We start from the raw sequence: 16,308 nt of genomic DNA, 5'->3' as shown, positions 1-16,308 counted from the left end.
GTGAGGGAGTTTGTGGATTAGGCTCATTGAGGGTGGAAGGCCACTCTAAGTGTGGCCTGCACCATTTCCTGGATAGTTCCTGGGCTGAATAAAGGGGAGAGAGGACTGAAGCATTTATCACCTTTTCTGCTTCCTGGCAGCAGACGTCATGTGACCAGCTGCCCCAAGATCATGCCACCAGGACTTTCTCCTAAACTGGGAGCCAAAAAAACTTTCTCCCCTGTGTCGTTTGTCATGGTAACTAACACCGCATCCTACGGTCCCTGAATCCATCCAGGGGATGTAGGCAAAGTCATCACTGTGCCATTTCCAAGCAGAGGCTTTAACAGGACTGAATGTTCCAGACTCTCCCATGCCCTCACCCTCCATATGGGCAGGACATACAGCATCCCCCTGGAGCCAAGGCCCCTTCAGCCTGGTTCCTGGAATAAGAAACAACTGAGCAGACCTGTTGTTGCTTCCCACGGAACGGCCACAACCGACCCACAGCTCCAGAAGCCCAAGCAAATACTAGTTCATTTGGCCTTGCGATCTGGGATCGCCTGAAACATGTCACCGGCTGAATGCACAGTGAGAGGACCCTGAGGAGACAAAGAGGGACCACAGTTAGGGTTTGCTGAGGTATTCAAACTACGGACTGGAAAGGCCTGAAGGCTTATTTCTTCTTGGATGTACACAGTCAAACCAGCAGCCGGTGTGTGCTGTCCTCACACATGAAGGCCTCTGAGCAGCTCAGCTCTCTACGGGCCGGCCCTCCTTCAGCTGCTTCAGACATTCAGTTTGTTGTCAGACCACTGGTCAGAACTCAGGCACACACCCCAACTTGTATGTCCTTCGTCCGAGCACCCAGTCTGGAGTCTCACACTGGCGGGGGTGCTGCCAGGCAAGGCTCGCACACGCCATCTCATTCTTGGTGAGTTCGTAGCCCTCTTAAGTGAGGGCAATGTGTGCTTTCCTCCGCACCGCCAGGATGCATGTCGGACAGACGTGATGGCGGAGGCTAGTGCTTTTCGGCCAGTTCTGGTTGGTACTGAGACCCTGAAAATGCCGGAAGTTCTCAGGGACCACAGATAAGGCTGTAGCACCGGCAGTGATGCACAGGCCTCCTGCAGAAGCACAGCTAACGTTTCCCGAGAGCATAATATATCCCGGACACCGTTCTCACATTACCTCTTCCCACCACTGCCAGGGTGACTGTTAACATTTTAGCAGACTTCCCTCCAGGGTTCCCCATGGAAATGTGCTATGTCAGTCTAAGCACACATGACACACGAGGGTCCCCCTTGGCCCCCACACCCCAGCGACTTTCCTGCTCTAATTACGGGCACACACACTAGACGAGGGCTCAACAAATAAACCATAGAGAAGGAAGTAGTGCTCGGGATCATTCTAACTTCTACCTATTTAACTCCCCATCAAATACAGCAAGCAGTTCAGGGTGGGTGATAGGGCCCAACAGGCAAAGGAGCTTGCTGCGCAAGCTTGGTGTCCTGAGTTCTATCCCCGGGACCAGCTAAAGGAGGATGGCAAGAACTAACTCCACAAAGCTGTCAATCTCTGACCTGCACAAGCACAGATCACATCACACACACACACACACACACACACACACACACACACACACACACACCACACCACAAATAATAGTAATAATAATTTTAGATAAATAAATCAGCAGTTTGAACCTGATGTCAGCAAGGCAGTGGTCTAGGAGCCCCGGGCTCTCATTTTGCCGCTGACATACACGCACACACCAAAGCAGAGAGGAAGAAATCAGAAAGAAAACTAGCTTTAAAACCATGGCATGGGGCACAGTAGCACAATGCCCGCCCGGGCTGAGGAAGGGGCGTGGCAGGTCTGAAAAACACTGAATCAAGAAAAGGGAGTGCCCACAGCAGAATGCCCTGGGGAGCCTCTGCCCACGGTGTCCCTGCCCCAAACACAGCACAGTGTGGGGCTGAAGGAGGCAGCGCCCTCAGTTCTCAGTTCCTGCTCCCAACCTGGAGGAAAAACAGACCTTCCGCGCTGGAGAGACGGTTCAACAGTTAAGAGCACTGGCTGCTCTTCCGGAAGACCTGAGTTCAATTCCCAGCACCCACGTGGTGGATCACAAGGGTCTGTAACTCCAGTCTCAGGGAATTCAGTGCCCCCTGCTGGCCTCCTCTGGCACCAGGCATGCACATGGTACAGTCATACCACTCATACACATAAAATAAAAATGTTATATATAATATGTATGTATATACATTTATATGTAATATATATTAAAGTATTTATTTTAAAAAACCTAGACTTTGTTTATAATATCGTAGTCTGGCTAGAAGCCGCATGAATGGCTAGCCTTTGCTTTGCCTAACTCAAAACCAGATATAAAGAAACAAGGAGCTCTTCTCAAGAAAGCAACAGGGAGGACCAGACTGTACATCAAAGGTAGAGTCCCTGCTTGGCATACCTGAAACTGTGGGTCTGAAAAGGAGGAGGGGAGGGGAGGGGAGGAGAGGGGAAAGGAAGGAGGAGGAGACCAAGACCCCAACTGGCTGGGACAACTCTTGGGGAAATGAAGGCATTTAAGGAAGGCAGTGTGTGCCCAGAGGAGCTGAACAGCCACATAAAGCCCAGGTCAAATGCATGCTGAGAAAAGACCCGAGGGGCTGTTCCAAATCACAAAACATGACCAAAGACTTAGGGAGTCAGGGGAAGTCTGAAAAGATGGAAAAGATGGCAATCCTTTCAAATGTTCAGTTGTTAGTAACACCACCAGCAAAGCGCCCAAAGGAACCAGAAAACAGCCCACACGGGAAATAATGTGGCAGAGGTGCCCCTGAGGAAACGCAACCGTCGGAGTTATCAGACACTTTAAAACTATTGTGAAATGCCTCAAGAGCCAAAGAAAACAGGAAGACAGATTGAACGAGAATTAGGAACATATGGACATTATGAGAATAACTATAGAGAAGAGAGCTACAAAGGGGTAGTTTGGCAGGACGGGCAGAGAGACTGTAAGAGTCGGAGGACCAGGGAGTCTGCTGCAAAGATACTGTCTTCCCTACAGGACACAGAGGCTGCGCCCACACAATCTCAACAGCATGGTCCCCTACACAAGATTTACATAAAGACAACACCAGCCCACATGAGGACATCTCACAGGGGTCTACCCCTAGATGAGGAGCAACAGGCAAGGAATAGCTACTGAGAGAGGGAGCACCAGTCTACAGACGAACGCAACGCAACAATGCAAGCCACACCAAGTGGACGCGTGAAGCTGTATTTGTGTGTGTGTGTGTGTGTGTGTGTGTGTGTGTGTGTAAAACAACAGTTTAAGAAGTTGTGAATCTGAGAGGGAGTCGGGGGATGTGAGAAGAGACGGAAGGAGAGGGAGGGTTTAATAAATGTCAGAGAATTCTACAGCCAGGAAGCATGCTCTTCTGACTCTTTGGGAGCATGCACACGCATAAGCGCGTGCACAAAAAAAACACATTTTTAAAAAGAAGAAAGCATTAGATTTGCTGAATGCAGATGAGTCAAATCTGTAGCAATTCAAAATGCATTGTTAGGCCAGGCATGGCGGCCTGTCCCTGCACCTCCTCCTCAGGAGGCTAACCTGAGGCAGGAGGATTTCGTGAGCCTAGGCATTCTGGGTCAGTCTGGGGAGAGGCGCGACATGATCCCACCTCTCACAAAATGAACTACAGAGAAAAAAAAAATTTAAATATAGGCTTCAGAGCTGGGTGTGGCGGCACCTGTCTGTAATCTTAGTACTCAGGAGGAGAATGAAAGTTCTTCAGCAGGAGAAACGCAAGTTTGAGGCCAACCTTGGCCATACTGTGAAACTCTACATTAAAAAAGGAAAAAAAGTAGGGAGCTAGAGAGATGTCAAGAGCACTTGCTGCTCTTGCAGAGGACACTGGTTCAGTTCTCGGGAACCACACAGAGCAATAGTTCTCAACCTGTGGGTCTCGACCCCTTTGGGGAACTGAACGGCACCTTCACAGGGTCGCACATCAGATATCCTGCATATGAGATATTTACATTAAGATCCACAACAATATCAAAATTAGTTATGAAGTAGCAACAAAAATTATTTTATGGTTGGGGGTCACCACAACATGAGGAACTGTATTAAAGGGTCGCAGCTTTGGGAAGGCTGAGAACCACTGACATGCTCACATCTGTAACTCCAGTTCCAGGGGATCTAATGCCCTCTTCTGGCTTCCGCAGACACCAAGTGAATACACAGTGCATATAAATACACGCAGGCACACATTTGCACATATAAAATAAAAAATAAAATGTTAAAAGTCTCTCAGTTTACACTCTCTATGACTCATAAAGACATAAAAGTTAGAAGTGAAAAAGAAGAAAAAACGGTCTATGCAAAAGTAGCCCCCCCAAAAAACAAACTGATGGTCTCTGATTCAAGAATCACAAGCAACTAAAGTCAATTAATATATTTAAATTAGGGATGGAGAGATGGCTCAGAGGTTTAGAGCACTGGCTGCTCTTCCTGAGACCTGAGTTCAATCCCAGCACCCACATGGTGGCTCACAACCATCTATAATAAGATCTAGTGCCCTCCTCTGGCATGCAGGCAGAATGTATGTATATATAAATAAATAAATAAATAAATAAATAAATAAATAAATAAATAAATAAATAAATAAAAGATATTGAGGCTGGAGAGATGGCTCAGTGGTTAAGAGCACTGGCTGCTCTCCCAGAGGACCCGGGTTCAATTCCCAGCCCCCACACGGCAGCTCACAACTGTCTTAACAGCTGACCCAAAGCCATCAACAGATGGTGGGAGAAAGAAGTTAGTATTTGCTTTTTTGAGTGACTGAGAGAGAGATAACTGTCATAAAGCACATCCTAACAGATGATTCCAACAAACTCATTAGCAAATACCATCTCTCTCACCCACCAAACTCAGCCATGGGCTTGTGTCAAGGGCACTATCATCTACCTCAACATCCTTCCTGGGGTGCGAACCTCCAACATCCCCCACGACTTTCTTCTTCTCCTTCCACGCCAACATCAATTCCCAACGCCTACGTAACTCTGACCCTGCATTGTCTGAAAACTCAAGTCCTCCTACCACTACGTAAATCTGGCCTCTTCTCCCATGTCCACAGAATCATTCCACTTGCCTTCTTAAATATTTAAGGATGGTTTGCAAAAATGAAATCTAAATGTGGCTTAAAGGGGAGAGGGACCTTGTGCTTAACACAACACACAAACAGAGGTCAAAGGGCAACTTTCAGGGGTCAGTTCTCTCCTTCCATCATCTGAATCCCAGACATCAAAAACTCCGATCAACAGGCTCAGTGGCAAGTGCAATTAACCACTAAGCTCTCTCTCTAGCCCTGGCCCTTATTGTTGAAACAGGGTCTCAGGTTGCCTTGGCTGACCTCAAACTCCTACCCTTAAGAGGTTCTTCCACCTCACGCTCCAAACTGCTAGAATTATGTGTGCAACACCATGCTTAGTTTAATGTACTTATATTCAATACTTTGCATGGCATAGAAAAATCAAGCTGGAATTGACCCACTGGCTAGTTTTCAGTGTCTCAGAAGTGTTCTGTAGGTCATGGGGAGAGAAGAAATGAATGGTCTTATTCAGTGCTGGGCCCCGCACGTTGCAAAACCGATCTCCTAGGCAAGATGTCCCCGCTGGCGCAATAGGGGCCTGACTGTTAGGGGATAACCAACCACATTCCAATTGGAGTCTGAGGTCTGCTCCACAAAACAGCGTTCATGTCTGGCACTGTGAACCTGATCAAAAGCCCGTGACTTGGGGAGTCATGAGTTCAAGGGGAGGAACCCACTACTGTAGTTCTGCTGAATGGACATGTTGTCAAACTGTCTTCTAAATATTTATGTTTTTAGTACTGCTCTCAACCTTGGGCAGCAGTTCACGCAGAGACTCCTAACTGTCACAGCACTGAGAATAAGTGACTGTGACGTGCTCAGTCTTAAACGGGACATCTACATGACAACTTCCTACACACAAGGCTTGGGGGACATCACACAGAGAGTGTAGAAAGACTGTAAGAACCAGAGAATGAGAGTCCTGCCTTCTGGATCTAACGGGGCAATTGTGCTCATGAGCTGACTACAGTTATGGCTACCTGAACAAGATCTGTACAAGGTCAAGCCAGCGAGATCAGTCAACATTCTAGCAAGTAGCACTAATAGGTCTCAGTGAGTTTTTAAGAGGTTAAAAGGACATGAATATGGGAGGGTAGGACTTGCTGGGAAGTGTCTAGGGGACTGGGAGGGGAAGCTGGGAATGGGTAACGCTGAGATACACCAGCAAGGCACGGTAGCACCCATCTTTAATCCCAGAGGCAGAGACGATGAGCTCAAGTTCTAGCTTCATCTACAAAATCAGTTCCAGGACACCCAGGGCTACAAAGGAAAACTTTGTCTCAAACAAATAAACAAACAAACAAAAATATACACTGTATTTGTGAATGAAACTGTCAATAATTAAATAAGATAAGCCTAAAAATAGTAAAATAACTGTGTTGGAGAAAATGGTTATAGCCAGGTGGTGGTGGCACACACCTTTAATCCCATCACTCAGGAGGCAGAGGCAGGCAGATCTCTCTCTGAGTTTGAGGCCAGCCTGGTCTACACAGAGAAAGAAGAAAAAAAAAGGAACTAGTGCTAGGTAAAACAACTAGAATCAGGGAACAAATACCACATTTTCTCTAATATGCAGAATCTAGAAATATATATATATAAATGACATGAAAGTAGAAAGACTACTTGGGAAAAGGAAAGGGACCAGCAGAAGAGTGGCAAGGCAACAAGAGAGTAATGTATGCACATATCACAGTGAAATCCATTATCCTGTACAATCAGTATATGCTAATTCTTTTCTGTGGTGGCAGTGATAGGGTTTGTTTTGTTGTGGTTGTTTGTTTGTTTTAGAAGAGGAAGTCTCACTTTGTAACTCTGGCTGTCCTGGAAATGGCTTTGTAAACTGAGCTGAACTTAAACTCACAAAGAGCCACGTGTTTCTGCCTCCTAAATGGTGGGATTAAGGCTGGGATTAAAGACTGGGGCCTGCACAGGCAGTTAGTATATGTTAATTTTTTAAAATTTATTTATTTTTATTTTATGTGCACTGGTGTCTTGCCTGCATGATGTCTGTGTGAGGATGCCAGATTCCCTTGAACTGGAGTTACAGACAGTTGTGAGCTGCCATGTGGGTGTTAGGAATTGAACCTGGGTCCTCTGGAAGAGCAGCCAGTGCTCTTAACCACTAAGCCATCTCTCCAGCCCTAGGATATGTTAATTTTAAAGGGGAAGGGTATCCACATTCTCTGGGTTTTCAGTCTAGCCTCCACCTTTCACTTTGAACCTGCCAGGTCTCTCCCAACCTAACTCCATCTCATCCATACTTCAACTTCATAAGCTTTCAGCCTTTCAGGGTTTAGAAGCCACTTACCACACAGCCCCACACCACTTGACTTTTTGTTCACATCCCCCTGCCCAAAATGAGTTCCATTCCTACACTTCCATACCAAATACTTAAAATACGGCACAAACAACTCAATGTTTCTGAGTTAACTTCTTCCCAGATAAAAACTGTTGGTTCTATGAACAACTTGGATGTTACCTGTATAGGCTTAGAAGCCACGGAACAGATTGAAAAATTTCCAGCTTTGATATTTCACAAGTTATGAGTTGCTTCTTTGGCCTGAGGAAGCCTCCCAAGTCCAAGAAAAGCTATTTAAAGATATGGAAGGATATGTATTGTTAACATAACTATTTAAAGAAAGCGCGTGAACACGGCCCAGCCCTACCGTGCTAAACTAGTTCCTAAAGGTGGCTGCTATAAGACCTAAGGAATATACTACATGCAAACATGAGGACCCCATCTTGGAGACTTCCAAGTTGCCAAACCGGGCTCAGGCATCAACAAGCTGCCCAAGAGACGATGCTGAGTGGGGTTTTGAGAACCCCTGATTTTAGTGACACAAAAGGCCAATGCCAGTTCTAAAATCTCACCGGATTTTCTTCTGCAAACTTCACAGCACCCTATCGCATCTCAGAATGATGCCTTCCTTGAACTGCAGAGGAAAGAAAAGACGAGATCCAAGCATGCCCACCCTCCGGATGCTGGCGACTAAGGGCCAGCAGGGCAAGCAGGTCACCTGAATGCTCGTTCAACCTACCTGGTAGGTGGAGGAGCCAGAGTCAGGCTGGGTGCCTAGTCGGGCCACAGAGTCCCCGTGATAGGCGCGCGACCGGGAGACCGCGGCCCGAGCGCAGGGCTGCAGAGCTGACCTCAGGGCGCCCCACATGGCAGCGGCCAGCACGGAGAGAGCGAGGAGAGCGAGGGCAGCCGACGTAGAGAGTCGTTTCTCTCCCGGCAGATGTGCAGCTCTGGCCAGCTGTTCCGCCTGAGTCCTTGCAGCCCCAGTCCCAGCCCACCAGCTCCCGGGCCGGCCCCGCGCACGTGCCACCCCAGGCCACCTCCCATTGGTCGGCGCCGCGCGCCACGCCTCCAGACCCCACCAATGAGAAACAGAAGAGCAGCTCCGCGAGGCCCGGTTCCATCGCGAGCCCAGGAGCCCCGGACTAAGTAGAGAGAACTTTGCAGTCCAGTGGCTGCACAGACTTGCATAGGTGAACAGCTTCTGTCACACGCGTGCAGACCCCCCTAGCCCCTCCACTGCAGAACGCGTCTGATCACTTTTAGAATGTGATGGATTGTGGACCCCAGTCTTGGGATCTTCATTAAGAGATCCTCAACACACCCATAAGGGTTAAAAACGCTATACGAAGTGTCTTAACTTTTTCTCTCTTTGGGGCCATGGACTTCACTAATTGGCAGCTTTACGGAAGAAGCCTGGCCGGTAGAAAACTATGGTAAGCCAACTGATAGACAGACTTGCCAGTTTCGGTAGCTTACTAAGCGAAGAGTCCCATCCTGCCAAAGATTGGAGGGGCTTGGAGGGAAATGGAATGGGTTCCAGAAGTAGCTAATTACCATTCCGTCAAGGAAGAGCCCAGTCTCATAGTAGGAGGAATAACCTGTCACCACTCCACATTTTATCCCTGCATAAGGTAGCAGAAACACCAGCACGGTTGCATCCTTTCCCCCAAATCTGAAGGAAGGCTATACGAGATGGTTTATGTCACAGCGGTGCAGTTTAGTGCTCTTAGAGGCAGTGTCTCAGTCTGTCTGTGCTGCTCTAAGAGGCTGTCTGAAACTAGCCACTTGTGGGCATAGTGGCTAGTTTCACACCTTTGATCCCAGCATTCTAGAGGCAGAGGCTGGCAGATCTCTGTTAGAGGGCAGCCAAAGGGTACTTAGTGAGACTGTCTGGGGGGGGGGGGGGGGGGAATCATCACAACAAAATAAAAGTTACCTGAAACTAGATAATTTATACAAACAGAAATTTGTCTGGAAAATAGGACATCTAAGACAAAGATCCCAGCAAGTATGGTGCCTCCAGAGAGCCAAGTCTCCTAAGATGATGCCTTGAAGCTGAATCATCCAGAGCCCCAGCAAACAGAGGAGTGGGGAGGGAGAAAACACCCATCCTTAAGCCCGTTATACTCATGAGGACAGAGTCCTCGTGATTCAATCGCCCTCTGAGAGGCTATGCTTCTAAATAATCTAGCACTGGAACTTTTCACCTGGTTGGTGGCATGAGTCTGGGGCCCTCAGCAACCTATTCAGTTGATGCTGGGGACTCCTGTGAGCCTAGGAATTTAGAGGCCAGTATGGGCAACAGAATGAGACAGTCTAAAACAAACAAAATGTTTGAATTTTGGAGAAGACACATCATTGCAGAAATAGTGTTGGGTTAAGAGTATAGCTAAGTGGTATAATGCTTGCTTAGAATGCAAAAGGTTCTGAGCTCCATCAACAGACACACACACACACACACACACACACACACACACACACACACAGGAGAGGGAGGAATGAAAGTGACTGCTATATGAAGAAACAGTGCTTACTTTGAAGGAGTGACACTTTTTGTGTATGGTGTGTGATGTATGTGCATGTATGTGCAGGTGCACACATGGAAGCCAGAGAATGTCAGGTATCCTTCTGTCCCTCCCTGCCTTATTCCTTTGAGACCAAGTCTTTCACTGAACTTGGAGCCAGAGGGTTGCAGCTGGAAAGCCTGTGATCTTTCCACCCCAGCACTGCCCTGGCATTAACACAGGCACGCAGTTTCCCCAGCTTTTATGTGGGTGCTGGATCCAAACTTAGGTCCTCATACTTGTTTTGCTTTTGGGTTTTTGGTTTTTGTTTATTTGTTTATTTATCTATTTATTTATTTTTGAGATAGGGTTTCTCTGTGTAACAGCTCTGGCTGTCCTGGAACTCGCTCTCTAGACCAGGCTGACCTCGAATTCACAGAGATCCACCTGCCTCTGCCTCCACCGCCACCGCCACCCGGCTTGGTCCTCATACTTGTTCAGCGAGTGCTCTCTTAACCCACTGAGCCCCTACAGCTCCAGAATGGACGAGGTTTCGAGAATCTAAGAGAAACGTGGGCATATGTCAAATCAAAGTGACTTTACCACATATGACTATAAGTTGACCCCAAACAAGGTCTTGCAATGCAGAAGAAAACAACCTAAAGATTCGCCCACATACAAGCCACGTGAAAGAGAACAAAGCGAACCAGAGCAGCTGACTTGAATGAAGCATTTATTCCTGGCACTGAGGCCAAAGAAAAATGTTCTAGTAACTCCAGCACTCGAGGTAAACTACAAGGATCAGAAGTTCAAGGTTATCCCAGGCTAATATTGTGAGTTTGAAGCCAGTCTGGACCACACAAAACTCTGTCCAAAAAAAAAAAAATTATTTTTTAAAAATGCATCATTTTTATTTAAAATATGTATCATTTGCCCCTCCTACGCTTCCCATGAGTTCCCATCCCTATCCCGCCCCCTCTCAAATTCATGCCTTATTCTTTAAATATGTGTGTGAATAAATATACAAATGCAAACTGCCAAGTGTGTTTAATGTTACATGTCTGTAGGTAGGACTGAATATTTGGGATTAAACTATTAGGGTTTTAAGACTTATTTTTAATTATGTGTATACATCAGTGACTGTAACCGAGCATGAAAATGTGAGTGCAGTTGCCCAGAGGTCAGAAAGGGCCATAGATGCCTTAAAGCTAGAGTTACAACAAGTGGTTGTGAGTTTGCCAACAGGAGTGCTGGGATCTCTGAGCAATCTCCTATCCGCGCTGTGTTTCCAGACACTGGTCTGGTTGGCTTGCCTGTCCTGATCACCGTCCATTACCAAGGGAAGTCAGCCGGAACTCACGGCAGCAGCTGACGCAGACAGAGGAGAAACACTGCACACTGGCTTGCTCGGCTTGCATTTTTATGTAACTCAGGACCACATGCCTGGGGCGGCACCACACATAGTAGGCTGGGTCCTCCAGCAATCATTAATCAAGAAAATGCCCCAAAAGACTCGTCTACAGGCCAATTTTACGGAAGTGTTTTCTCAGTTGAAGTTCTCTCTTCCAAAACAACTGTGGCTTGTATCAAGTTGGAAAGAAAAAAATCAGCACAGACAGGATCTTGCTACGCATCCAGGCTGAACTCAAACCCTGGCTCAGGTAGCACCACACACATCTATGTTAACTCCCATAAGCAGGATATTGGATGATATAGTTAATGCCTACATCATCACAAAATTTCTATTCAACAATTTCTATTTCACTGTCTCTAAAAGTAAGCAGACAAAACTGTCTAGCGATACACATATATCTTTGATGGTAGGACAAAGTTCACGACAACTTTTATGAACCTGAAGAAATGGACACACTAACAAAATTCCCACAGATAATTCTCTCAGCAAAAAATTTTTGGGCAACTGATACTTGCCAATCAACACTTCAAAAATCCTGGTTCTTATTATCTCTGGGACTAAAGCTTCAATTTCTCTCCTTACAGAGAAAACAAAGCATGTGTGTCGGGGAGGGAGGAGCAAAAGACCCTGAGTTATTATATGTAAAAATCTATTGAGGAACAAATAAAAGAGTAAACAAAGCTTCAAATACACAGGAAAGCCTACCATTTATTCTTGCAAAAAAACAAAAACAAACAAAAAAAACCTCAAACCTTCCAACTATACTATGTACATTTTCATTTTCTTTTTTTTTTTTTGGCGACGAGTTCACTACATAGACCTATCAAACTCAAACTCCTCCTGCCCCTGCTTGTGGGTTCTGGGATTACCGGCTGGAGCCACCATACCTGGCAATACTATATTTTTATAAAGAAGTATAGACAATAATTGAAAAGAGAAACCAGTTAACTGAACATTATATCTTTTGTTATTTGAAAAGGACAAAACCAAAATGGTATAAAATAACTTTTATTTACATAATTTTTATCTACAGAACATAACTTTCTTTAGAACAAGAAAATTTACAAATGACAGATATTGCTTCTTTTATCAAAAACTCCTTCAAGCAAGGCAGTATAGATGGTCACTTGCATTCAGAATAATATGGTGGTAAACAGTGGATGTTAATTTTTTTTATCTATGCCTTAATCATTATCAACAATTAGACTTTTAAACCATGACTGGCCACCTGCTAAGATGTAAGTGATCAGGAGGAAAAAGTCAAAAAAAGGTAAAGACCTTTAATCACATCCTTGAAGGTTTATGGAAAAAATTCCTGGCAACATCTTTACACCAGATCTTCCCACTTTAAAGCAAACAAAGTACACTGATTATGTTTCTCTTTCCAACATCTGTTTTGAGGCTGCAACAACAGGACTATTTGTTGACGGACTTGATTCTCTATACAACAAACGCCCTTGTATGCTTTATACAATAAATTACATCTTCCATAAAATCAGTTTATTACAGACAAACAAGAGACAGATGTTAAAAAAATAAATATTATACAGGGATAAATAATAGTTTAGTCACGGTGATCTAACCCAAGTAATATTAAGAAAAAAACCTTTACAGAATATGAAATTTTTTAAATTTACAAAAAAAAGCATTGAAATAGCAATGTGAATTACCCCATAATTTTGTGACATCTTATGAAACAGATGCATTCTTTTGAGAATTTCCATTTAATTTACAGATCTTCCTTTATAACAAAGAGTTAGACCATAAATTTTACTCTAAGCCACAGAACAAGAAATGAGCTCACAGTAAGTTTCAATGAATTAGCATCACTCTAGACTCATTGAGTCCTAGCCTCTTTCGCTTAGAAACTTGAAAAGTGGGCACCCTTTTATCAATAGACAAAGATGAAACTTCCCTAGATGTGAAAATATTTTTCCAACTGAGGTATTGATCATTTCATAATACAGTCAACAGTTTTTTTAATCTCAGGCACATTTTATAACTTCTATGACAAATACCTCCTTCATCCAGACATCAGCACCTTCAGACAAGAACCACCGTAGTCCAGGACTGGGACAGTTGGTAGAGTGTGTGCCTAGCATGTGGGAAGCAGTGGGTTCTGCTCCAGCACAACATCAAAATGGGCACGGTGGTGAACTCCTGCCATCCCAGCCCTGGGAGAGAAGGCTGAGGATCACAAGGTGAAGAGCATCCTCATCTACAGAGTTCAAGGCCAGTCTGGGTCATGAAACCCTGTCTTAGAGGGGGTGGGGTGGGGAGGGGGACTATAGCCTACCATGCAGGGCCTGAGGAAAGCACAGGCCACCCTGCCCCCCACTCGGCACCTGTGTGAGCCAGCAGGGCAGCACAGCTGCCGCCAGGACCCCTCGGGCTACAGCCTCCAAAAATACCTTGTGGAAAAATTCTAACTGCCGAGCTAGTGTATCAGTCTATGAGATTGTCCCATAAAATTAAATAAATTTGCTCTTTGAGGAGTTTAATTTGAAACAAGGAAACTCTGTTAAGAGAAATAAGACACTTATATGAATCACTAAGTCTCAAAATTAAAAACACCTAAGTTCATACCGATGACAATCACGGCTTTGCCAAGTCCTCCTGCCCTATTTTCTGCTTTAGCATCAGAATCACGTGCTGTGGTAAAGGCCTACATGTCCTGTGAGCAGAATTTATTAGGGGGAAAATCTATCACTGTTTTTCTTTTTTAAAGGAGTGTGTGTGTGTGTGTGTGTGTGTGTGTGTGTGTGTAAGATTGTTTTACATGACAATGTCTCTTACATTTAATTTTTTTTCTTCCAATGAAAATCCTGAGATAATAGAAGAAATAAGGAAAGCAAAAGAAAAAAATCACAGTACAAATTCAATATACTAAAGTATGAGAAAAGTATTGAAAATATAGACACTACCTAAACATTTGTAATTATGACATTTTAAAATAGCTTTAAAAGTAAAGTAGAAAAGGAGACAAATCATTTGTTAATGCTTTCCTTACCCAAATCTGATTAGTGAAAATCATTAAATTGGGATATACTTTTAAATAAAAAATTTAAAAATAAATAATCTCTTTGATGTTCCATCTTTATAAATAGCAAGTTTAAATACTAGATCTTCAATTAGAACTAATGTTACATCACCATGAATTAGAAAAATACACATTTTTCAGTCAAATAGCTGATAATAGAAAAGTTTTAACTTTACCATACCAAGTGTAGTTTCACAACTAACTTTCATATATTTACAGGCAATTGAACAGACCTTAATCACCCTCCCAAAAAACAAAAACAAAAACAAAACCACAGAACTAAAACAAAGAAAACCACTTTTACAAAAAGAAGGTCACTAATGTTAAATACAATCAAGCTCCAAGCATGTCAGCACTATGATTTATACAGATGTGGATCCACACAGTCCACAAGTCCAGATGTGCTCAGCACAGGGCCAGTCGAATGTAAACAAGTTAAAATGTCTGTCAGAGAGAACAGTCTTAATTGCTTGGTATTTCAGAATGAAATGTTTTCCACTGATTATAAAAGCTTCAAATTAAGCTCAATAAATATTCAAAATTGACCTAAATAAAAACAGGCAGTGGTGCTTTTCTAAACACTGCTTCTTTAACATCACCGACTCTGGATATTTCAAAGTTATTACAAAAATACAAAGAAAAAAGGAAAAAAAGGAAAGACCCAGGAGAGTGCTTTATTCTGTTTCATCAACTTCAATGAAGATGTCGTTGAAGACAAACTCCGAGACTGTGGTTGCCTCCTCTTCAGATGCCCGTTTTGGCCCATTTTCACATTTTTCTTTTAGCGGTGGCTGATCAGAAGGAACCTAGGAAGAGAATAAAACTAAAATGTAATACAGTGTTCATGCATTACTAGTGAGGACTAGGTCTGTACATACTTGCCTAGCTGGCATGAGTCCTTGGGCTCCACCCCTAGCAAAGAAAGGAGGAAAAACGGCAGGGAAAGGCTTTAATAGTTAATGATAAGGTAACATTTGTAGCATAATCGGAGGGGGGGGGGCATCTCAGTGGTTAGAGCACTTGCTGCATAGGAACAGAGAAGACAGTTTGGATACCCAGAACCCATTGAATAGAGGCAGGCATGATGGCCAGAGATCAGCCTTGGGCTTTAACATACATGTGCCCACATACATATACAGGAGGGGAAAATACATATACACGAGAAAAAAACAATAGAAGCAAGCTAAATTCTTAATACCATCATTATTAAGTAAATTACACCATGATTATCTCTCCTGCTTCTCAGGAAAACAAATTTAAATATATAGAATAAATCACTGTTAAATCTGTACTTAAAACAATTTAACTGCTAGAGAAGAGAAGCTCAGATTTCAAAGATTAGCATATTTATAAATCTTTTTAAAATATAACCCTGCCACATGAACACACACTCACCAACGAAAGTCTCATGTGTGTACGTGTGTGTACGTGTGTGTGTGTGTGTGTGTGTGTGTGTGTGTGTGTGTGTGTGTGTGTGATATGTGTATCAAGACTGATTGACTGATTTGGATTTTTAAGACAGGGTTTCTCTGAGTAGCACTGGCTGTCCTGGAGAAACTCACTCTACTGACCAGGCTGATCTCGAACTCAAGAGATCCCCCTGCCTCTACCTCCCAAGTGCTGGGATTAAAGGCGTGCGCCACCACCACTCAGCAAGTTTTAATTTTTTAAACAATTTGTGTATGTGTGTATGTCTGCAGGAACTTATGTGCGCCAAAGTTAGAACTGAAATTAGACTGTTGTGAGCCATCTTAACGGGTGGTGGGGGCTGAACTAGGTCTTCTGTAAAGAGGAGTGAGCTCTCTTTAAGTCTCCATAAGTTAGTGTTTTAGATGGTCCACACTCATGCACATATAGGCAGGATTAACTGGACTCAGTGAGTTATGAGGTAAAATAAAACAAGG

The 16,308-nt window shown here is 44.1% G+C and overlaps 2 protein-coding genes across 7 annotated transcripts in view; both read right to left on the bottom strand.

The window, feature by feature from the left end:
- Positions 1–8,466, bottom strand: part of Mccc2 (methylcrotonoyl-CoA carboxylase 2) — a 70,062-nt gene extending 61,596 nt beyond the window's left edge. Inside the window, exon 1 of one of the 2 annotated variants that reach the window (XM_037209477.1) lies at positions 8,183–8,466. In XM_037209477.1, the coding sequence (XP_037065372.1) occupies positions 8,183–8,311 (129 nt within the window). In that variant the 5' untranslated portion in view covers positions 8,312–8,466. The remainder of the gene's footprint in view (positions 1–8,182) is intronic. The other variant, XM_028871717.2, reaches the window with a different exon arrangement.
- Positions 8,467–14,161: 5,695 nt separating this feature from the next.
- Bdp1 (B double prime 1, subunit of RNA polymerase III transcription initiation factor IIIB) overlaps positions 14,162–16,308 on the bottom strand; it is a 92,975-nt gene continuing 90,828 nt past the window's right edge. For all 5 annotated transcript variants that reach the window (XM_028871718.2, XM_028871721.2, XM_028871720.2 and 2 more), the window contains exon 39: positions 14,162–15,210. In XM_028871718.2, coding sequence (XP_028727551.1) covers positions 15,079–15,210 — 132 coding nt within the window. In that variant the 3' untranslated portion in view covers positions 14,162–15,078. The remainder of the gene's footprint in view (positions 15,211–16,308) is intronic.

Source organism: Peromyscus leucopus, chromosome 11, assembly GCF_004664715.2.
Source record: "Peromyscus leucopus breed LL Stock chromosome 11, UCI_PerLeu_2.1, whole genome shotgun sequence".
Taxonomy (NCBI): Eukaryota; Metazoa; Chordata; class Mammalia; order Rodentia; family Cricetidae; genus Peromyscus; species Peromyscus leucopus.
Note: the sequence above shows the minus strand (reverse complement) of the source record. Positions and strands in the feature narration are given on the sequence as shown.